This window comes from Octopus bimaculoides, chromosome 10 (genome assembly GCF_046866305.1).
Source record: "Octopus bimaculoides isolate indiv1 chromosome 10, ASM4686630v1, whole genome shotgun sequence".
Classification (NCBI taxonomy): Eukaryota; Metazoa; Mollusca; class Cephalopoda; order Octopoda; family Octopodidae; genus Octopus; species Octopus bimaculoides.
This window is the reverse complement of record NC_142937.1, coordinates 94,056,254-94,080,247: the sequence shown is the minus strand read 5'-3', so window position 1 is coordinate 94,080,247 and position 23,994 is coordinate 94,056,254. Positions and strand designations below refer to the sequence as shown.

General features: G+C 35.7%; 1 protein-coding gene across 5 annotated transcripts in view; it reads right to left on the bottom strand.

Annotated features, from left to right (window-relative positions):
- The window catches only part of LOC106876563 (diacylglycerol kinase theta), a 158,920-nt gene that overhangs the window by 27,651 nt on the left and 107,275 nt on the right, over window positions 1-23,994 (bottom strand). For all 5 annotated transcript variants that reach the window (XM_089359024.1, XM_052971375.2, XM_052971374.2 and 2 more), the window contains 13 exons: window positions 18,055-18,168; window positions 17,204-17,301; window positions 16,490-16,562; window positions 13,390-13,528; window positions 12,781-12,871; window positions 10,765-10,875; window positions 9,545-9,695; window positions 8,167-8,324; window positions 7,548-7,702; window positions 3,596-3,744; window positions 2,452-2,560; window positions 1,021-1,227; window positions 530-685 (listed from right to left, as the gene is read on the bottom strand). In XM_089359024.1, the coding sequence (XP_089215150.1) occupies window positions 530-685; window positions 1,021-1,227; window positions 2,452-2,560; window positions 3,596-3,744; window positions 7,548-7,702; window positions 8,167-8,324; window positions 9,545-9,695; window positions 10,765-10,875; window positions 12,781-12,871; window positions 13,390-13,528; window positions 16,490-16,562; window positions 17,204-17,301; window positions 18,055-18,168 (1,711 nt within the window). The remainder of the gene's footprint in view (window positions 1-529; window positions 686-1,020; window positions 1,228-2,451; window positions 2,561-3,595; window positions 3,745-7,547; window positions 7,703-8,166; window positions 8,325-9,544; window positions 9,696-10,764; window positions 10,876-12,780; window positions 12,872-13,389; window positions 13,529-16,489; window positions 16,563-17,203; window positions 17,302-18,054; window positions 18,169-23,994) is intronic.

Sequence of the window (23,994 nt, the reverse complement as noted above, 5' to 3'; positions counted from 1 at the left end):
ATATAGTTTTTAAAGTGACACACAGAACGTAAAGACAGACAAAATACTGCTAAGCATTTCGCCCGGCACGCTAACGGTTCTGCTAGTTTGCCACCAGTATTAATAATAATAATAATAATAATAATAATAATAATAATAATAATAGAAATCATTATTATTATTATTTCTACTCTAGGCACAAGGCCTTGAAAATTTTGGGGGAAGGGGCTAGTTAATTAGATCGGCTCCAGTGCATAACTGGTACTTATTTAATTGACCCTGAAAAGATGAAATGCAAAGTCAACTTTGGCAGAATTTGAATAATCATAAAAATAATGATAATAATAATAAATACCCAATTCTCTTAAAACTTTTTCAAAACTGAAATGTTACAAATTTAACAGAATCTTAGTTTTCAAAGTTTGGTTTCCTTTCGTTAGAATATATCATTGCTTATCATAAATAACAGCCATAGTGAAATGTCTAATATGTTGTTAGATGTGCTCCCTGGCTAAGACCTGCAGCAAGAACAACAATAACGGTCGCTTACCTAAGAATGTTTAGAATGATGATACCCTCAACAGGTGGAAGGTCAATTAATTTGCCATCGACTTCTAACTTGATGCAACGGTGCAAATCTTTGCAAGCTTTTTTGTTTACCATTTTCCGTAATCCCATCTTTATGTAGACTCCTTTGTTATGAAGCCTTTGAAAGAAGAAAACAAGAAACATAATTAAAGAAAAGACATATAAAACATATTTGGGTAACTAACACACATTCAATCCCCTTTTGCTACCATACTTCGGTTGATAAATTGATTTAAAGTTGATGGTTAAAAACTACAGTTATTTTTGCATAATGGATAGAAAGAAGAGAGAAGACAGAAGATAACATGAGAGACAGAAGAGAAAAACAAGTGAGAAGACAGAAGAGAAGAAAGGAAAAGAAAGAAGAGGTATAAAAAAGTAACTGATGTCTGTTGTGTCTAAGTAAGAAGAGAGAAGTGTATAATGGTAAAAAATACAAAGACATATACATACCGGCTATTGAATTTATCTGGTTTCTCTTCACGGGCCATATGGAAATCTAAACAGAGGTCAGCATCAATTCCTATCCCAAAATAGTTATTCATTACAAACATTGTGGTATTGTCTTCATTGGTGTTAGCTGAATTTGTATCATTTGCTATGGCAACCTTAGTTTCATCTGGCATCTCTTTCTCATTAGGGTGGAAAATTACTGTCCATCTATCAACAGAATAAAAATGGAAAGGTTAATTAGAAAACAAAATAGAGGGAATGCACACTGGTTTATGCAAGGTAATAAGTTGATGTTGCAACAGAACATTAATACTTAGCAACAGTTTGTAAGTCCTAAGAACCTGGAGAAATTGGATGTATCCACCCAGCATCTCATAACCAGAGTTTCCTTCTACAGCATGATGTATGTCTAATAAGATTAAATGAAAGACTATAGATACTTGACGAAAAATAAATACAAAAGAGATTTTCTGGACAATTAGCCTCACCTTTAGAGATGAAAGACTTTTTCAGTGTTTACATCTAAACTATGTCTTCATCAGTTTGATCCCCAAAGGAAGTGTTTTATTCCTGGATATGTAAATTGTACCAAACTGGATTCAAATTAGGGACTTTGATTTCTAAACTAAGGGAAATAACTATCTTAGCTGCTCAGTCACTGACAGGTACAGATATTTCATGCAACATATGTTTAAAATGTATAAATTTAGTCCCATATATTGCATTGTATAATTCTATAGCTAGGTTAATATTTACTCAGCAGTCACTATGAAATGGTAACAACTGTAAGTAAAACTACAAACCATAAAGAATGGCTCCTGAAAGGCGTTAAGTGATGAGTGTTAGTACATGTAGGACAATTATAAACAATGCATTTACTGAGGATCCATGGCTTTGCAAGACAAATGGATTTTATGGCAGTAGCAGCATAAGGAATTTGAGGTAAGTCCCTCTTAGTATACATCTTTCTCCTGTTCCTTGAAATAAGGAACTTTTGAATGTATGGAACTGATATAAGTTATCATAACAGACTAAATACAGAAGCGGCAGAATTAGTTTAATCCATGGAAACTATAAACAACTGAAGGTGTACTGGGTTAAGATTTAGGCTGTTGTTAAAAGTATTCAAAATTAAACTTCTTCAGAGATATGGTAGGAAACATTATTTTACCAAAGAACTGGTGGAGGAATACAAAATCTATCATTGTTTTAAAATGGACAATAAAGGAAGTATAACTTTGGTACATCATATTTACACACATATACACAGAATGAGCACAAATATTGCTCACTAAATTTATCTCCACAAGGAATACCAAAAACAGAATAAAGGAAAAATCAAAATTTGAAATCCCAGAAGTGGGATAGAAACCTTCATGGCAAGAACACTGCATGTATTTTTTTAAAAGTAATATATATTTTGTTACTTACCTGTCAAGTTTAATTTCTTCTGCATCAATTACATCTCTGAGTAAATTAAGGGGATCTTCCCCGCCAGTATATCCAGGACCCCAGCGTAATACTCTAGCTAAATCATTTCCTGTAATAAAAATGAAATGAAAGATTATTAGGGACCATATTCCAAGAAGAACTGAGAAATGTGAAAAAGGCGTAAGTCACATGATAAAGATTTTTGTTTAAAATAACAATCAAATTAAAACTCAAACAATTTCTACTGAGAAATCATCATATATTCCCACTTCACTTCCACAGCTGTAAAATATCACATCAGTCAAAAATATTACACACACTTGCAGCCATTTCCCCACCCATAATTTTCTTTCAAACTCTCCATTTAACTGCCAATTTAATCGTTAGTGAATTTCAATATATTAATATTAAAATATGCCAAAGAGTAATTTACCGGTTAATTGAATGTGTTTCTATTTATTAAACATCACAAATATAGCGTAAGGTTGACAGACTACTTTTGTCTTGACAAGTCATGGCAAACCCTCTAATGCTGGTGCTACAATAAAATATACTCAGCGCACTTGTATACTTGAAAAGATACTGTTGAAGTACATGATATCTACCATCAAAGTATACACAACATAACTAGTCATACTGCTAGTTTATTGACAACAAGTTACATGAAGGGAGATGTATTTTGTGTATAGTAAAAGATATATATTTTTGGACATTTGTAGTTTGATGAAAATTCGAATAGTGAGAAGCAGTGACATTAAATGCAGAAGATTGAAAACAGACAATATCACTTGTATAATGGTGAGGTTCATTTACAAGCATCATATGAAGTCAAGTCAAAGGTATATACACACACAGACACATGATGTGCTTATTTCAGTCTCTGTCTACCAAATCGACTCACAAAGCTTTTGTTAGCTGAAGGCTGTGGTAGAAGACACTTGTCCAAGGTGCTGCACAATGAGATTGAACCCGAGACCACATGGTTTGGAAGCAAGCTTCTCAAACCAGTCCCAGCTCCTACTTCTTGAGTAGCTGTTCAGACAATCACCCTTAAAAAAAAAAAAAATAATCCTCACACCCATAGATACAAAAAAATAAAATAAATATATGTACATTAGACAAGATGAGAAAGGGATTTTCATACCTGTGCCTAAAGGAATTATTGCCAAAGGAGGAGACTGACAAACAGCATCTTGGCATACATTATCTAAACATGACAGAACCCAACCAACAGTTCCGTCACCACCACAGACTAAGATTTTATAGTAGGAAACATTCCGAAATACATATAATCTGAAAAGATAAAAAATAACAAACTTAGAACCACATTTAATCATAATCATCATTTAACGTCTGTTTTCCATGCTGGCATGGGTTTGACGGTTTGACTGGAGTCTGGGAAGCCAGGAGGCTGCACCAGGCCCCGATCTGATCTAGCAGTGTTTCTACACTTTGTCCAGCCTATTCTTATTCTAGTAGCCATGTTTACCCTGCAACACCAGAAAGAGACCTGGAGGGATGAAGGGGAAAGCTCAGTTGTGTCATTACACGAGTCCCACTTTTAAGTACGTGAGCACTGAAGAAAGTGCAGCCAAACTAAAGAAAGTTTTGGCAAAAGTGCAGATAATATTGGATTTCTCTTTGTATATACATTCATGCTATATACTAACTTTGTCCATTCACAGTGAAGCACACTTTTAATTTTCTAAATTTGAAAATCAAAGTGATGCATGAGACAAGAAAAAAAAAATGAAAACCAATCGAGAAACCATGAGTTATGCTATTACACTTTATAATATATATATATTTACAATATTTATATCTGTTTCAAATAGTTTGATCTCTGAATATCATCAGCTGTCATTCACTCATATCCCTCACCCTTTCCCCGGTCCAGTGGGACAAAGAAATCACATCACTTAGTTAAGAAACAAAATAGTTTGTTTGAGTCAAGTCTGTGACCAATGTATATCTGAGGTCAAGAATAAATCCTCTAATAACAGAGGCTGAACCAAGCAAACCGTAATGAAGTTATGGACATTGTCAATATATATGCTTTAACATAATATTCTGTATTCCTAAACTCAGTAATGAAGTAATTTTACTTCCTACTCTCTCGTTTACACAACAATGCAGTGTATTCGTCCGTTTGTTTGTTAGTCCACCTTATCAACCTCCATTGTCACCATCACCAGGATCCTCAACTGTACTGAATAGAGGAGATGATGCAACATGTCTGGATTATCACCAGTCTGACCTTCATCTCGGTGATGCCATGGTTTATATATAGAAAAATAAGACTAGCTTGTAATCCATTGTTTGGTTGACTACCTGCCTGTCTATTGAAAGATTGTTCATGGTGGATCTCGGGCTAACCAACAACACATCTTTGCCCTAACTGTTTCAGGTGTTCTTCAAATTAATTTCACAATAAATAATTAATGGAATATAGTTTACACCTGTTGATCAGGAAGTGTTCATTAACATACAGGTAAAACAGACAAATAATTGTTTTCAGGTGAACTTCTAAAAGAAGACACTTTAAAACCGTCTTTATATGATGACAGTTTTTGTGCTATATTTTGCATGTTTGCATGTTTGTGTTACTGTGCATTTTATACAAAATTGTGTAACTCTGTGTCATACTGTGCCCCCCCCCCCATAATTCTGTGCATCTATGTCCCTTGTGACACTTCCATTCCATGCTGTGCACCTCTGAGCCATACTGTGCACTTCCACACAACACCTGCTCACTTCTGTTCCATGCTGCACACCTGTGCTATTTTGTGCATCACTGGTATACTGTACACTTCTATGCAATACTGCAACCTCAGTGCCATAGTCATCTGTGCCAAATTGTGCATCTCTGTTTGTATAGCTCTATCATAGTGCACTTCTGCACCAAGTCATGTACCTATGCACCAATGTGCATGTTATGTACCTTGCAACATTGTGTACCCTTACTGCAACAGTGTGCACTCGTGCCACTTCTGTGCGGTAACATTCTATACTACTGCACATGGGAGATATGGAAACTGTATAATCATTAAATTGCATAATCACAGTCATTTCCATTAGTCTAATGAGAATTAATGAGATATATTCAGCAATATAACATTTTAATTAAAAGACACTATTAATTATTTAATAAACTGACTTTATTATCATTATTATTATTATTATTATTACTACACTCATTATCTGCATCATCAGACCAGTGGCAGAAATGGTTGAGCGCCAGATTAAATGTCTTCTGGCATTTAGCTATTTATTACATTCAGAGTTGAAATCCCACTGGAGTTGACCTTCTGGATCAATAGACTAGATACAGGAGAGGAGGTGGGGGGGAGGCAGTTCAATTAACTAAATACTCTCTCCTTGCACCAATGTATTATTATTATTATTATTATTATTATTATTATTATTAAGGTGGTAAGCTGGCAGAGTCGTTAGCAGTGTTTCGTCCATCTTCACATTCTGAGTTCAAATTCCACCAAGGCTGATTTTGCCTTTCGTCCTTTTGGGGTCAATAAAATAAGGACCAGCTGAACACAGGGGTCAATGTAATTTACTATCCCCCTCCTGCCAAAATTTCAGGCCTTGTGCTTATAGCAGAAAGGATTATTATTATTATTTCTCTTTATCACAGGTTTTGTTGGAACTCTTGGACTCTTGCATGCATAGCGGGCTTCCTACCTGCAGCCTACGGTACCATGCTATCCGTTCTTTTCAGTTATCTAATACTTTCCTGATTATTCTGGCCATGCCAAGGAGGCAAACCTTTTGCAACAGTTCTACTGGGCACTCTTTTCCAATTTCCTTTATATTCCCCTTGATGCCTTCTAATACTTTTCCCAAGGATCCAATAATAATTGGCACTATCTTCACCCTCTTCATTTTCCATAACCAGGCTATTTCGTACTTAAGAGGGTTACATCCATCTTTTCACCTTCCTTCTTGACTATTCATGGGTCAAAGGGGCACACAACACCAACTATATAGCACATGTGGTGCACCTTGTCCACCACCATTAGGTCCAGCCTGTTATGTTCTAGCACTTGATCTGTTTGGATTGGAAAATCCCACTTTCTGTGGTTTGTGCTCATACCACATCTTACCTCTCTCTACACTTTTTGCACAGTTTCTTATGTAGCACTTTTGCTAACTGATCATGTCATCACAACTTGTGGTGGTTTTGGTCAAGTCTAGGGCATTCGCTCATGATATGGACAATGGTTTCATCCACTCTACTGCAGATGCGGCACAGCGGAGACACTTGCTCATTCCTAAGGTTGACCCTCCAGTTCATGGCCAAAGCTTGGTCTTGCTCTGCTGGTATAGTTCTCTCGGTCTCTTTTCCTTCTTTCAGGGTTCCTTTGTGCCAGTTTAGTGCTCTCAGTCTCTTTATTATTATTATTATTATCAATAATATTAATACGCTAACTTTTCCTTTTTATACGTACCTGTTGTGTGTGTCACACTTACTTCAAATAAGTGGCAAAGCGAGAGAGGAGGACAGAGAGGAAGTAAGAGAGAGAGAAAGTGAGAGTGAGAGAGAAAGAGAGAGAGAGTGAAAGAGACAGTGAGTGGTGATGGCATTTGTTTTGTGTTTTTAAATGTTTATCACATCACAAGCAGATACATATACACCTTGTTAAATTGAAAGCGAGAGAGAAGAGGGACACAAAAGAAGTGAAAGAGAAAGAGAGAAAGTAAAAGAAACAGTAGATACATAAATCCAAAGAAAAGTTCATACATAGATTATTTAGATTATTCCTGTTTGTTAAATTGACTGAAGTGCCATTGAGGCAGAGACAGAAGATTTCTACTTAGAACAGTAATGGCAGGAGACAGTCTGAGAGACAGGCTGCTGTGTGGGCAGTTCACAACAGGCTGCAAGACAGTCCACTGTAGGTTGCAAGACAATCAACCCCTGGATGTGAGACAGCCAACTGCAGGCTGTGTTACTAATATTTGTCAATTCACAGATGACAACATTTTGTAGAATTACTAAAATATCTGGAAACATAGGAGACAATTAGCATTAAAAAAAAAAGACAAAACAAAAAACACATAAAACAGAAAAGATTATTTACCCAGGTAGAGGACCACCAGCTTCTAAATTAAAAACTTGATGAGGGTTAAGAAGTTTACGGAAAGAAGTGATGAGTTCTGTTCCCTGGCAGCCACCGCTTTTGACGTTTACGAATACCAATAATGGTTGTATACCATTATCAGGAATCATATGTGACTGAAAGGAAAAATGAAAAACAGAAAATCTATTAAATCAACCCAAATTTTAAAAAAGAGAAAAACATCAATAAGCAGCTAAAAAAAATTGTATTTTTTGGAAAAAAAAAAGTCAATAAAAAAGTTTACAAATTCAACCGATTCTAAGTCTTCATATCACAGATAAATATGTGTGAATGTATTGATGTTTAAACAGTAGAGTATTCCACCAATTGGTTTTGCATACAAAAGTTAGGGAAAGACCCAATGCTGGAACACATCAGAAGGGCTTGTATGAAGAGGGCTTTGTCTAAGCATGTGATTTTTGTTAAAGGCAGTGCAATTGCACTGTTAAGCTTAAAAACGGCCAAGTTATTTTACTAAACTCTTCATTATTTTCAAAATTAATTTAAACAGATGCAGTGCATTTCAATAGGAATATGGTAAGAAAAGGGTTAAACAGAATGATGGCTAGATAGAGCTTACCTGTATATTAGGTAGTAACATTGCAAGGAGTTGTTTATCATCAAAGATAGTATCCCTTAAAATGTGGAATGAACGACTAGCTTTCTCTGCAGTGTTGTATATGAGAACTAGAGCACCATACTCATAGTAGATCACATCAAATGAGTGCCACTTATTTTCTGGGAAACAAATAGAAAGAAATACATTAATTAGAAGATTTACATGTTGTTAAGCAATTTCAAGCAACAAAAGAGAGGAGGAAAAAGAAAATTAAACTAAGATAAATACAATCTCCTCTCTCTCTCTCTCTCTCTCTCTTGGAGAGGCACAAGCACCTACACACAAATGTACACACACGGAAGGAACTTCTGCCTTCCAAATTCAATTACAAAGCAGCAAGCTGGCAGAATCATTAGTGTGCTGGACAAAATATTTAGCAGTATTTTGCCTGTTGCTATGTTCTGAGTTCAAATTCTGCTGAGGTCGACTTTGCCTTTCATCCTTTTGGGCGTCAATAAAATAAGTACCAGTTGAACTCTAGGATCGATGTCATTGACTCATTCCCTCCCCCAAAATTGCTGCCCTTGTGGAAAAATTTAAAACCATTATTATTATTATTGTTTTATTTCTCATAACATTTGGTTTTGTTTGTTCTAGTAGATTCCCCAGAGATCTCCCAGGGTCTCTTTTCACACATTATCAGCTTTGATACTTGGTTGTTAATTGTCGTGAAAGACATTCAACATCCAAGTACCAATCTCAAAATCCTAGCTCTCCCCAGCAGAGCAGTATTTTGGGGCTTGCTCTGCCATCATGTCAATCCTGATTTCTTTAGCATATTTCTCGAACTTGGTTCCTAGTGCTCCGAGTGTCCCTACAGCGACAGCAATGACAGATTCTTTCCTCATAGTCCACATTCTTGCAATTTCGCCTTTTAGTAGGTACGTTTTATTTTTAAAATTTGTAACAATAATACCAGTCTGGTTGGTATTTATGGTGTGGTCTGTTGGAACTGTAAAATTCCATAAGATTGTTGCATCAGTTCTTTGATTATTGGTAGGGGATGGTGTTCAAACCATTTCTTAGTAAACTCTGTCCCATAATGTTTACATAGTGTCCAGTGAATGGAATGGCCAACACGACCATGCCTTGCTTTAAATTCAGTAGGAACCAAGGTGGAGCACCCTGAAACGGTATGGTCTATTGTCTTGACTTGCTTTTCACTGGTTCTACATTTTGGGTTTATTCCATTTTTGAGGATGTTCGCTTGGTAGATTATTATTATTATTATTATTGATTAAGAGAAAAACAACAAGTTAATATTAAAAAGATAATATCAACTTCAGAAAATAGCGGCTCACACAACTATGATGAAATGAAGGAAGCAACAATTTCTTACCTGGGCCTATTATGTCAAGAAGGATTTTTTCATATTGGCGTTGAGATAATCCACATGGTAAATTACCTACAAACAAGGAAATCGTAGGACCATGAGGGTCTTCAGTCTGTTGTATATAGAAACGAGTCATCCGGTTTTGCCGCAAAGAGTCCTATGAGGGTGAGAAGAATCCATGAGAAATGTGAGAATTTCGATGAATGTACAAAGTGAAAAGTTATGAGGGAAAACACAATGAATGGACAACAAGACTGGAATGGTATTTAATGTATTGAGACAGAAAATTCAAAGTCAACAAAGGAAGAGTGTGTGTAGACAGTTGAGAAATATATATGAAGGCACTAAAGGAGTGATGGAGAGAATTCAGATGTAGAATCTATGTTGACATTGGAGCTCAACACAGCCTTGCAGCTTGCCAGATCCTGTCAAACAATCCAACCATGCCATCATGGAAAATGGATTTTAAACACACACACACACACATATAGAAGTGAACCTTTAGAGAACTATATATACATATCACTTCCCAATCACATGATTTCAGGTTCAATCCCAATGTGTGATACCTTAGACAAGTGCCTTCTATGATAACATCAGGTTAACCAAAACTTTCTGAGTGGATTTTATAGATGGAAACTAAAAGAATTTTTTCATATATACATACATACTTGTGTGTGTGTGTGTGTGTGTGTGTGTGTGTGTGTGTGTGTGTGTGTGTGTGTGTATCTCATAAAGTCAGGAGGAGTGAGAGGTGAAGGTAGATTTGTTTAACCATATGACTTCCATATAGTCATGGCTGTTTTATAACTTTCTTCATTTTAGTATTAATTTCAGAAAGCAAGAAATTATGTGTTCATGTTTGCAGTAATATGTTTACTCAGCAATATACAATACAATTTTTTATTCACAAATTAATGCAAATAACGAAAGCAGCTCATCAGATTATCAGAACATCATAGTTACATCAATGATTCAACTAAGTGTGTTTAACCAGGGCTGACTTGAAATTAAATAAAAACAGATAAGTCAAAACAAAGAACTATATTAGAGACTGATCCGCTTGAGATGCAACGTTACCTCAACCAAGAAAAGCAAAAATCAGTTCAATATATTTTTTAATCACAGAGATCACGCAAGAGATTTATCAGTTGTCAGAAAAGAAATGGTAAAGCATTGAAGATAAAGAGAGGCTTATCTAATCTTGTAATAGAATGTTTTCTTACTTTACGAGCTTGCTGAATGAGTTCCCATGGCCGTTCCTCACGATCTAACATTCGTTCTGAAACTCCTTTGTCAAGCAATACTTCTATTAAATTGTATTTTTCTGGATTTTTCTGAAATAAATCAACAAAAAAACAAATATAAATTCAGTTTTTATTCAAAGCCAGACGATAAGTATATAAAGTGTGTGTGTGGTAAAGAAAGAAAGAAGAGACAGAGAGAGTAAGTGAAAATGAGTTGTGTGGGTGTTCAAGGGAGAGAGAGAGAGAGAGAGAGAGAGAGAGAGTGAGAGATAGAGATATATATATAGAGAGAGAGAAAGTGTGTGAGTGGACATACTTGTTTCTGTGCAGTTCCAGTATATTCTTCAACACTTTACGTTTTCCCTAATTAATTATAACATATCAATTCCTAATTTAATCCTATTTTTTTATAAGTTCCTTTAAGTTTTTTTCTATTTTCACAGATATGTTTGACTTACACTACTTGAAACACAGTACTATCATCAGACATGTTTTCACAGACTGTTGGAAACAAAGGCTACTATTTGCATGACAGTAATACTTGTAATAGCATGTTGTCAACTTAATGTGACAGTCCCATAAAAGGGAAGAATGCTACTATTATCTAGGGCTAGGAAGCACTGTTTCCTGTTGGTCTGGACACATTTCCTGTGTCCTTATGTTTTCAAAGTGGAGACAAGCACCTCCGCCCAGCAAAGTCAGCATCCAGAGACTAGTTTCAGAGTCATTGCTCATCATCAGTCTGAAGTAGCACGGTTTGCTAGCTGTCGATGCTTATTCGCCTGTGAAAACATATATATTTCGAGTGAAATGCATTCACTGATTTTTGAAAATAGAACTAATACATTTCTAAATCTCTCAGAGAGATTTGGAAATATATTATTTACAGTGATACTTGTTTACAACTATCGCTTCTGTCTGCCAAATCCACTCACAAGGCTTTGGTTTGCCTGGGCTTATAGAAGATAACTGCCAAAGATGCCATGCAGTGGCACTGAGGGATCAGAATCAAATAGTTAAGGAGCTAATGTCTAACCACACACCCTGTGACTATGAAAAATAGTTTTATCTATTGGCATTAAGAAATTTAAATACACAATAAAATCATCAATGTAGTGGTTACTTTAACACAGTGGTTCCCAAACATTTAAGGGCTGTCACCCCACTTGACACCCAGGCCACATTGTTAGCACCCCCACCCCAACTAACCCTCACAAACATAGACCTCTTTCTGAAGCAAATTCAAAGCAACTGTATTTCACAAACAAAAACTTAACCCAATGAACCCATTATTTTGTTTTTACATGAATCGCTATCCATTATTGTCCCACTTTTCTTCAATGCCCCTTGGAACTTTCCACTGCTCCCAGGGTGGGGCAATACTGCCCACTTTGAGAACCACTGCTTTAACAGTTCATGGCTCTCTCTCTCTCTTATATTTATTTTCAAAATTATTTAGGAATGAAAAAACTAGGAAAAATATTGTTAATGGTTTGACATAGTCACTAGGCTAAAGGATTTGGTAAGCAAGTTTATTGGCAATTCCATTGACTCAGTACTTGAGGACTGGTATTCTTTATTTTACCAGCAGTGTGAATGGCAATTAAAGTCAACTTTGGTGAGATCTGAACACAGAATATAAAGAGATGTGACTAAATACTGAAAAGTATTTTATCTGCTTTTCTTCTGATCTTGCCAGTCTGCTACTATTTTAAGAATTAATCATCCAGTTTTCTTGGAATTTAATCTGAAAAACTGGAGGAATGAAACTAGACACTGCAATATTTATTCAGTCTAAAGTGGTGAGCTGGCAGAAATGTTAGAAGACCAGGCGAAATGCTTAGCGGTATTTCGTCTGCCACTACGTACTGAGTTCAAATTCAGCCGAGGTCGACTTTGGAACGTGGACATTAAATGATGATGATGATGATGAAAATGAATGATATTTGAAAGAAAAGAAAACATTTTTGAATGTAAATGAACATTTTTTTTTACCTCCAGACCAAACTTTCTAAGTGCTGTCCTTATCACCATGTCTGTTGTGGTATCTTTGTTGATAGGAACAAACTTGCTTCCCACAGACACTCTACAATATATAATCGTTTAAGATTCATAGAGACAAAGAAGAAAGTAGCAGATTGGGTCACACATGAAACACTTGGACATTCTCACAATTATAACACATTCAGAAAATAAATTTTTTTCATAAAAACACAAAACAAAAAATATTCACTCAAACACAAGAAAAGAGAAACACAAGAAAATTTGGAAATGAATTTGTCTAGGAAGTGACTTGACCAGTGGCTGTGATTTGAAATTAAAATGATTACATTGTAGAAGATATATATTAGCCTCTCCATCACCAAAAAGGAAAAACAAAAACTGTTAACTTCACTTAAACATTCATTATTTGTTGTCTAACTGCAACTTGTGTTGCAGAAGAACCATGTCAGTGACCAGGTCACAGTAGGTGTGAGGAAAATTTTGACAAATAATAAATGTCTAAGTTAATAGGTCTAATGTTTTTGAAGGTTAATATATGTCTCCCATAATGTAATAATTAAGAAAATGTTTAAGGGGTAATTTAATGAGAGCAATACCTACTTTAAGCCACCTGAGTAGACCTTTATATATCCTTTATCGGGGTCTTTGTCTTTGTAGCGAAGGAATATGGACGGTCGCTTTCCGTCTGGAGTTGTGAGCTGGAGTCTAAATGGGCTGTTTTCATCAAGCTCTTTCTCACCTGAGATATTGGAAATAAACTTTTGTTAAAAATACATGTAAAGATTAGACAGGATTCGTTAGATGAATTACTGTGCCTTCTCAGTGAGTTGTTTCCTCAGTCATATCCACTTCACCCCTAACTTATCTGACCCATCCCTATCTCACCTGTCCAACATGTGTCATTTAGCCAACCCTTATCTCACCATCTGCTCCCCAGACTCACCTGTCACACTCTTATCTCATACTCCATCAAGAATTACCACTGAGATACTTACAATATCTAATGGAACAGGATATGGCCTAGTTATCAATATAGTTAATCATGTTATACAGAAAAGTGACATAATGAATGACTGGCATAGCAGCGTCATAATCACCTGTTACGAAGAGCTCAATTGATTAGGAAGTGTCTTGATAAGACAGAGTTTGCTTTTATCATCATCATCATCATCATTGTTTAACGTCCGTTTTCCATGCTGGCATGGGTTAGATGATTTGACTGAGGTCTGAGAGCCAGCGGCTGCACCAGGCTCCAATCTCATCTGGCAATTTTTCTACAGCTGGATGCCATTCCTAACACCAACTACTCAGAGTGTAGAGGGTGCTTTTTTACATGCCACTGGCACAGGAGCCAGTTAGGTGGGCCTGGCATTGACCACATTCAGATGGTGCTTTTTACATGTCACCGACATTGGAGCCAGTTGGGGCACTGGCCACAGCTACAATATTGGTTTTACTTGACTCAACAGGTCTTCTCAAGCATATCATTTTACGATAAGAAGAAGTATAACTGATGTCTTCGTCCAAGTACTAAATACTTTTTCTTCAACTGGAAGAGAAATGTTTAGTAAGAATAAGCTGCTTCACTTCGTATCCATCAACCAGGTGAAAGTCATCAACAGTGTTCCCTTGGTCTGTGCTTTGGTGGTTTCTGAGGAAGCTAGGAGTGGACAAATGGCTCATGAGAACAGTCCAAGCCATGCACAGAGGTGCTGCAGTAAGGTGAGATTCAGCACTGAGTAGAATGATGAATTCAGTTCTATATCTATGAAGGCTGGAGGGTATATCAGCCGAAACATGTTAACAACAAACAAGATGAGGACAAATATCCATCAAATGTAAATAATATAAATAATGATGAATTCAATGTGTACCCTTAAATTTGACTTGATTTGATTTGATCATGAGAAAAGATGGACATGTGATGTGTATGAAGGAGGTCAGCTGTATCAGATGTGCTAATTGTTTACAGGGGATGGAACCTGCAGAGAGAGACCTATGAAGGTGTGGTACAAAGTGATAAAGGCCAATCTCTAGATGTTGGACCTCATGGAGGAGATGTCAAAGGACCAAGTTGATTGGTAAGAAGCAGTGCTGGAGAAAATATGTACAAAATCTATGTTAACACAACAAAAATGAGGTTCAGTAAGTATAATGTGTATGCATACAACTGGGCCCCTTGCTCAATGTTTCTGTCAAGCCCTCATTTGTTGCTTATGCCACTCTCTCATCCCTCTATCAACTGCATTATTCTGCTACTATAATTAAATGAGAACAGAGCTATATATTATCACTCCTTTATGTGATGGATGTCAAAAGAAAGTGGTTCAAGAAAGAGGGAGTTATTACTCCCTTTTTGACATCCTTTCCTCATTTTCGACAGTGCATCTTCCTGCTCATACTTTCCAGTGATCTCTCTTTTTGTGCTGCCAGTCATCACTCCCACTCCCTTAGCTACTTTCTCTTGACATCATTCCTTCCTTATTAACACCATCTCCTACCTCATGTCTATCACTGACCACTTCCTAATCTTATTCAGCAACCATTTACTTCAGCCCCTATTTCTAACCCTTTTCATTCTCCTCCTCCTCCTCCACTTTTGCAGCCTTTCCTGCACCCACCATTCCCCTTCAGTTTCTCTACTCTCTTCTATTCACCATCTTGTACCTTGAGGATACACTTTGGCACCTCATCACTATCTTTTAGTATCTTCCTGGTTCCACTCTCTTTCCTTCTACCCATCCATATATAATACAGGGTAGCCACAAATCTCTTTCACAACAACAAACATGTTCTTGTCCCTTCTTTAACCTCTCGATAGCTTACCATCTCCCTCTTGGTTATTCTATTCATCAGTCAAGGAGGTTCTTTACTCTTACAAGTAATAAGGTGACCTCACTAGTGCTGGTGCAATAAAAAGCAGCCAGTACAATCCGTAAAGTGGATGGCATTAGATAGGACATCTAGCTGTAGAAACAATGCTAAAACTGAGATACTGGAGGCAAGACATGGTTCTCCAGCCTGTTTGATCCAATTGAACCATCCAACCCATGCCAGCATGAAAAACAAATGTGAAATGATAATGTAGTGTATGCTTGTCCTGGGGATGACTCTAAACTGCATTTGGTGGTTCAGGAAGTCCAGACTTTTGAAGAGTGTCAAATCACTTCTCAACCATTATTGTTCTGACCCAGAGTAGTGGCATCTGGCAGCATTCCAGTTATGGGTTAATTAACATGTCAGGGGATTGCTCCCTGGAAGAAGGTCACTCACAGGACACCCAAATGAATCCACACTAAATGAGGCCCTTCAACTCTTTAGCTGCTCCAACAAAGAGAAGGTAACTCCATGCAACTCCTGCATTCTGATAAATACTTGGCTCATGTTCACTTGTTGCACCAAACCAATACAAGTTTGAAGGAGAAGTGGATGGGAATGGCTCTGCACAACTACGTCCACTATAATATTATTTGTTGGACAAGTTGTTCGGCAAACCAAGAAACCAGTACCAACACTAAGAACACAGAGCAACAGCTGTGTCTTGCTCATTTATTGAAGGGACAAGGCAGCACACCATGTGTTTGTGTGTGTGTGTGTGTGTGTGTGCATCAGATGATCCAAGCTAGAAATTCAGGACTAAAATCACAACATTGTTGTGCATAACTGTAAACAGAATCTTAAAACACAACAAACAACTTACCGTACTCTGAGGCTTCAGTTACATAGTAATTTTTGGGATCATCAGATATGTGGAATGTTTTAAGGGCTGCCTCCTGCAAAAAAAAAAAAAAAAAAATTATAGGTTCCATTGGGGAGGAAGGAAAAATGGGATCAAAAGAGAAGATAAAGCCAGAGAATAGTAAAGAAACCATTGAAACAATTTTTATTATTTGTGATATTTTCTGTGAGTTCCATTTATAACCTGTTATATTTAATCCTTTCATTACCAGCCTGGCTAAAACTGTCTCTGGCTCTGAGTACAAATGTCTTGTTTTCATAAGTTTTGAATTAAAATCTTCCACCAAACTTTAGTCACAATTTATGTTCCTAACACTAGCTGAATGATAACGAAGTTATTTTACTAAATTCTTTGTTATATTTAAAATTAATTGAAAGAAACACAAAGCATCTTAACAAAAATACAACAACGAAAGGGTTAATGAATCAAATGTAAATAACGTAAATAATTCCTCATCTCTTAAATATAGAACTGGAGAAAGTTCTTTGTTTTTCTGGAAGAATAGCAGTCTGACATTAGATGAACTGACCTTATCCAGGGAAATGATAATAAAAATTCAGTTGACAAGAACTTGCAAAAATTACATAAGAAATATGAACAATTGTGAAAAATAGTGAAAATACGAATGCAAAGTTTATTATATATTGTGTTAATTAGCTGGTTAATTAAACTTACCAAGATAACATGTGTAGGTGCATTTTTATTGACTGAAATTGTCCTATACAATCGTCGCTTCATTGTATTATTGCCATCAAAAACTCGAATGATTTCAGCTGAAATAAAAATAAAATATCAATAACAAAGAATAATAATAATCTAAAAATATCGTTAAAGTTTGTTGGTAATTATTTGGTTCATTCTTTTATGAAGAGGTCTTAAAACTTAAATATAGTTTATATCATAGGCGCAGGCATGGCTGTGTGGTAAGTAGCTTGCTTACCAACCAAATGGTTCCGGGTTCAGTCCCACTGCATGGCACCTTGGGCCAGAGTCTTCTACTATTGCCCCGGACTGACCAAAACCTTGTGAGTGAATTTGGTAGACTTCAATTGTTGGTAGGGACACTATTCTGTTTTGCAAACACCAAATTAATGTACGACCAAATACATTAAAGGTTTATTGACCCCAGTACTTGACTAGTATTTAGTTTACTGACTCAGAAAGAATGAAAGGCAAAGTTGACTAGTAAAATTCTTCAGATTCTGTTTGAGCTGGAATTGGTAAAAATTAAAGGGTGGATTGAGGTGTTCTGTTTTAGGCATGATCAGCAAAACTTTCTAATTTTCCTAAATTTTGAGGGAGGGGTAAGTCAATTACATCAACCCTCCCCCACCCAGTACTCAACTGGTACTTTATTTGATTGACCCTGAAAGGATGAAAGGCAAAGTTGACCTCAGTGGAATTTGAACTCAGAACATAAAACCAGAAGAAATACTAAGGATTTTATGTGGTGTGCTGGCGATTCTGCCCGTTCACCATCTCAAAGCCCAGTAAAATATTGAAATTGTAAAATGGAAGCTACTAACCATCACTATCTTTGTCTTTATCTTTTCCATCTTTCTCCCGAGGAGACCGTCTTTCTCGTTCTTCATCATCTTTTGAATCACCACTGGACGACCATTCTTCAGATACTGTTCGAGCTGGAATTGGTAAAAGTTAAAGGGTGGATTGAGGTTTTCTGTTTCAGTCATGATCAACAAAACAATTGTTTCATACAAAAGAAATAGATTTATTATAAACATTTTCAATATTTTCTCTCAAAACATGTAGGTTTTTCAGTGGGAACATAAATATGGTGAGCCACATGCATTTCTGAGGGGGAACATAGATATAGCATATCCTATAACTTTTGTAAAAAGGAACATGGACATAGTATAACAGATGGTGTTATGAGAGAACGTAGATATGGGATATCACATAGTTAACCTCAGGGAACATGGATATTATATACCATAGAGCATGAATATAGAATAACAAATAGCTATTGTGAGGGAACATAATTATGGCATACCACATAGGCTTATTTTTTAAAGGAAAACAGGTATAGAATGCCATATGGAGAGAACGTGGATATAGTATGTTAGATGGCATTTGCGGGAACATGGATTTTGCATATTACTGAACTATTTGGAGCAAGTATGGCTACAGCATATCATATATATATATATAACTATTCCAAGAGAACATAGATGTTAGTATATCACATGTCTGTCTTTAGATGGAGCATGAATGTAGCATAGAGTTTATTAAAAAATTCTATAATGTTCTCACAAATGAAGTTGATTTTTATAGGTGCTGTATTATAAAACCAAACTGGGTCACACCATTTCAATGATCATCTTTCCTCACCGTATAACCCTACTCTCACTTTCTGCCATCACCAGCGCAAAACAATCAACATTATACAACTTCCAATATCTTTAATTATCTATTTTTCTTTTTAAATATTTATTTTCAATTAAAGAATTCTGTAGGTTGAGAAAGGTTAGATATTATTGCTGTTGGCACAATGGTCTAAGATATGAATTATGGTGAAAAGGACTGGCATTTCAGTGATAAACAATAAAGTTGAGTTAAATGAGTAGTGTGTGTGTGTGTATATATATATATATACATACATATATCTGTTTTGTGTGGTAATACTGACTTCTTTTGTGGAGTACTGCTGACCAGAAACAGATAATCATCTGATGCTGTTTGACAGCTTTCTGGCATGGATTGCAGTCGGCTAAAATATGCACCAGCAAATATCAATATATCTACTGTTATGCTGCAAGATCGAACTAACTCTATTTGCTGTTATCCATTGCAACAATTCAATAAAAACAATATTGGGAGATTATAAAGAAAGCAACAAACATGTCACCATACAAGTTTACCTCTTGATCTAAGATTGTAGTAGCAACTAGAACATTCTGGAAACAACAATAATAATAACAACAACTATTATTATTATTATTATTATTATTATACTAGTCTCTTTATCTCAGATATCATAAGTGGAATAACTTAAATAAATGATGACAAACAGAAAGATTAAAATTCTCATCATCATCATCACAAATGAAGTTAAGAAATTAATTCATCTTTATTCTTCATAAATTTTTTTTTTTATTAAATGTAATCTTTATAAAATTTGTTAACAAATATGCAACGTTTCTCATAAGATATTTAGAGAGAAATGATTTTAGAAGAATATGAATATAATAAATTTTAGTCCAATGATTAATAAATTGATTTAAATATTATTAGTAAAAGAAAGTAAACAAAGCATTGGTCGTAAATATTTCTGGAATTTATATGAAAAAAATAAACAAAAGAATAGATTAACAGCTTTTTTCGGTGCTAGAAATTTTTTTGAAATTTTTCCATTAAGAAGGGAATGTTAATTACAAAATTCACTAAAGAAAGGGATAAGGTGTCCTAAGTTGAAGGGTTCATTACTTGAAGGGTTTACTGTTCTGACAAATTTGTGTTCACTATTTAAAAGATATTCAAAGTTTGATTGACTACTGCTTATCGGTATTTAGTGCTCGATCATTCTAGAAAATTGAAATAAAAGTGTTAACACCATGCAATATGAACTTGAAGAATAATTGTGCAGTAAGAGGTGTTTGGTTGACAAGTGCTGATGTTACCCTGGAAAGAAGTTGAGATGAGAATGCTGAGAGTTAATTTGAAGAATCAACCTCAAAGGAAACAAACATTGTCTCTCTGATTGAAGCATTATTATTAAGTCATCACACATTCCTATGGTGTTCTTGAAGAATATTCTGGAAGATGTGAGAAGATGTTACAGGAAACAAGGAAAAAACAGATCAAAAGATAAAAAAACAAAAAAATTTTTTCTTTGGTTCTTAATCATTGTTACTTACATTAGTACAGGGCTACAAATGTAGGAAAGAGAGATACAGTAGAATAAATTGACCCCAGTACAATTACGGATATTTATTTTTTGACCTTAGAAAGATAAGAGGCAAAATAAACTGTGATAATTTTGAATTCAGAAAAGAGAAGAATGCAACTAAACATTTAAAATATTAACTTCAATCTATCCAAAAATATATTAAAAACAACCGAATATTTTACAGATGACAGTTTGTTGTTTATATTGTATCTAAGATAACAGACCATGTTGGGAGATCTTAGAGCATATTGTCATAGTAACCAGTAAAAAGAAATAACACCATGTTATGACCTTTTCTACATAAACTGACTGGAAACTTCTAAAATCATTAATGTTCAGTATTTCAAATAAAATATCAACTGTCCTCAACAAACCAATTATAATTATATTTGAGGCAGGTAACCTCTAGAGATTAACCTGCATTTTTGCTGAACACTCACAAATTTTCACACCGGTTTAAATATGCCCAATGAATAAAAACAAATGTGAAAGAAATATCTATTACCCAATGAATATAAGACTAATTCTAATACAATAATGTCTGATGTTGATCTCCTAAAATATTAGTTTGGACTTTATGTCAATAGTTTGTTAATAATAGCCATCATTTCTGGATTTTACCCAGACCAGGAATAAACGATACAAACTGTCTATCAAGCCAACCAGGCAACCTCTAATGTTGTTGCTTGACCTGCTAGAATTGCAACCAAATCTCCCTCCAATCAAACACTATCATCTGAGAACCTCACCACTGTGGAAACAAAACTATGTGAAGGTAGTTCAAGATAGAAGAACCACTGAAGTAATAGATAGGATGTCTTTGATAATAAATGTGTTTGATTATGGAAAATTTTGTGAATTTGTGGATGAATACAAGGTACAAACTCCTTAACTGCTGTCTGTGGTTGACCACAATATACTAATTGAGTTAGTTATTACATATAAGTGAATGTACAAATTAATAAATAAGAAGGTTTAAAATTAATAAGCAATGTTCTCAATAAGTTTATAAACCTAAAATTAAGAAATGATTATATTTACTGTAGCCAACATTCATAACACAAATAAAATAAGATAATTTTATTGGTTGGATCTGGAAGAAATTGCTGTGTCTGCCACCTTTGCAAATCTTCTGATATTGGTGACATTGGCACTGTTAATATTCTGCTTAAACTGTTGCAGGAAAAGCATGTGCAAGGGAATTCCAGAAGGATGATATTATAGGAAGGAAGGATTGACTGTAGTAGTAAGTGTTTAGGTAACCGGAGGAGAACGTGCACAATAGAAAGGAAGGAAGATGTGTAAGTTGGGAGGTGGTACAAGACTAACTAGCTCTGATGAGGCCATCATTGTAGAGGTAGAAAAGGAATGATCACTGATGATGATGGCAAGTGGGTGGGTAACAAAACTGAGTTGATAGAATATCGGTCAGGGAGCTCTATGAGCACATACTGCCATAATGCAATCATATAAGAAGTAACTAATTCAAAGATGAAAGATAGATGGAGCCCATAAGAGGGCAGCTTCAATCAGTTTCATATGCTAGACATGGCCCAAAATTTTGTTAATGTTGAGAGGAACAATACTGCTTTCACTAAATTTCTTGAGGAGAAGAGCTTGTTGCTGAATGCCATACAAGAGGAATCATTTACATTTGACAGATATTTGTCCTCATCTTGTTTGTTGTTAACACAACGTTTTGGCTGATATACCCTCCAGCCTTCATCAGATGTCTTGAGAGAAACTTCAAACCTTAGGAATGAGACCCCAGGTTCGAAATTTCCCCAAGACACCAGATGACGGCTGGAGAGTATATCAGCCGAAACGTTGTGTTAACAACCAACAAAATGAGGACAAATATCCGTCGATTGTAAATAATTCCTCATCTCTTAAATATAGAACTGTATAGAAGAGGACGTTTCCAAGAAATCTAGTTTCAGGAAAGATGCATATTGGTGGTTATTAAGGAAAGAGGGAAATTCAAGATGTCAGAGAAGGTTGTTAATAGCTGTCCCCTTCAACTATGGACTATTGGGAGTGCAATAGGATGATAGGTTGCCCTTCTTAGGAACCAGACAGACTGTAACATGATTCCAAAGACTGGGATGTATCCTTGTAGAGAGAAGAGAGATGAAGTTTGGTGTGTATAGGAACTTGCTCTGGAGTACATTATCAAAAAGTAAAGGAATTTTGGCTGAGGTCAGTGGCCTTGTTGGTTTGAAGTGAGAAGAGGTACTTTTGTACTTGGTGAGTATGTGTGCATGGTGGTGAGCCTGTAGGAATGGAAAAAAGACTGCTTTACAGTTTTGGGAGTTGAATGCAGAACAAGCAGCAACTATGGAGACTTTCTTCACAGGAGAACTGCTAGTAGAAATCATGGTTGTGAAGAAGAAGAAAAAAGAGGAATATTGGTAAGGTACCAAAATTATCAGTTGTAGTTTGGGAGAAAGGACAGTGCTTATGGGTCACATGAAGAGTGTTTGTACTCACATTACAATACACATGCATAGAAGTCCTCAATAAACCTATTTAAGTGTACAGAATGTATGCAGTAACCAGGACTACAGCTAGAGATTCCACATAGCAACACTGACAGGCTGACTATTATCAGTGGGTTAACAACAAGTTTATTCCTCATTTCAATAGTAAGTACTTGTTTATGTCCCATAAAATAGCAATGAACAATAGTGGTCTAAAGAAGAAAGCCTTGTGGTAGTTTTCAAATGGGACCCTGTTGGCTACCACCATCAGACCGAAGTCTTTTATAGAAATTAGCCTAAAGCAAATCCTTCATGCTTTGTCAATTTCCTTTTTTAGTTTGCAACCTTGAGGTCCATTTTCCTTTTGTGTGTCATTGGTTCACATACATAGGATCTGAAAGTAATGAGAGTTCTACCAGCTGGGAGTGTATGGGTGTATGTGTATAAATATATATATACATAATGGGAACACACACACACACACACATATGGATGTAGCATGACTGAATGTTTAATAAGTTTGCTTTGCAATCACAGGATTACAAGTTCATTGCCCCAGGATGGCATTTTGGGCAAGTGTCTTTTTCCATTGCCTCAGGTTAACCCATGTGTTGTGACCAAAAGTTGATAGATGTAACTATGGGAAGCCTGTCAGATAGATTCACTTTACTCACTGTGTGTGTGTGTATTACACACATATATTAATGATTTTGCTTTAAGCATAGTGATGTTAGTAATCAGTTGTTTGTACTCAACATACTTTAGAGTAAAAAGCATCAAGTGGACACAATAACAATTAATGAAGGACAAAAGAACAGCAGTTTGATAATGACTTCCATTAGCTTACAGCTGTTTCTGCTATAGAAAGCAGTGCATTCAGAGCTGAGTTCTTGTGCAACATCTTAGTTTTCTCAAAGCCACATCTTAAGCAAAAACAACTGTAAGATAAAGAAGATGATTATATATCTTCTGTTTTTTATTATCCATTATTTGACACACACACACAACCAAAGAATGAACAGAAAACAAATTGTTGATAATTCAGATACGTCATTTACATGTGTGTTAATAATCAATAA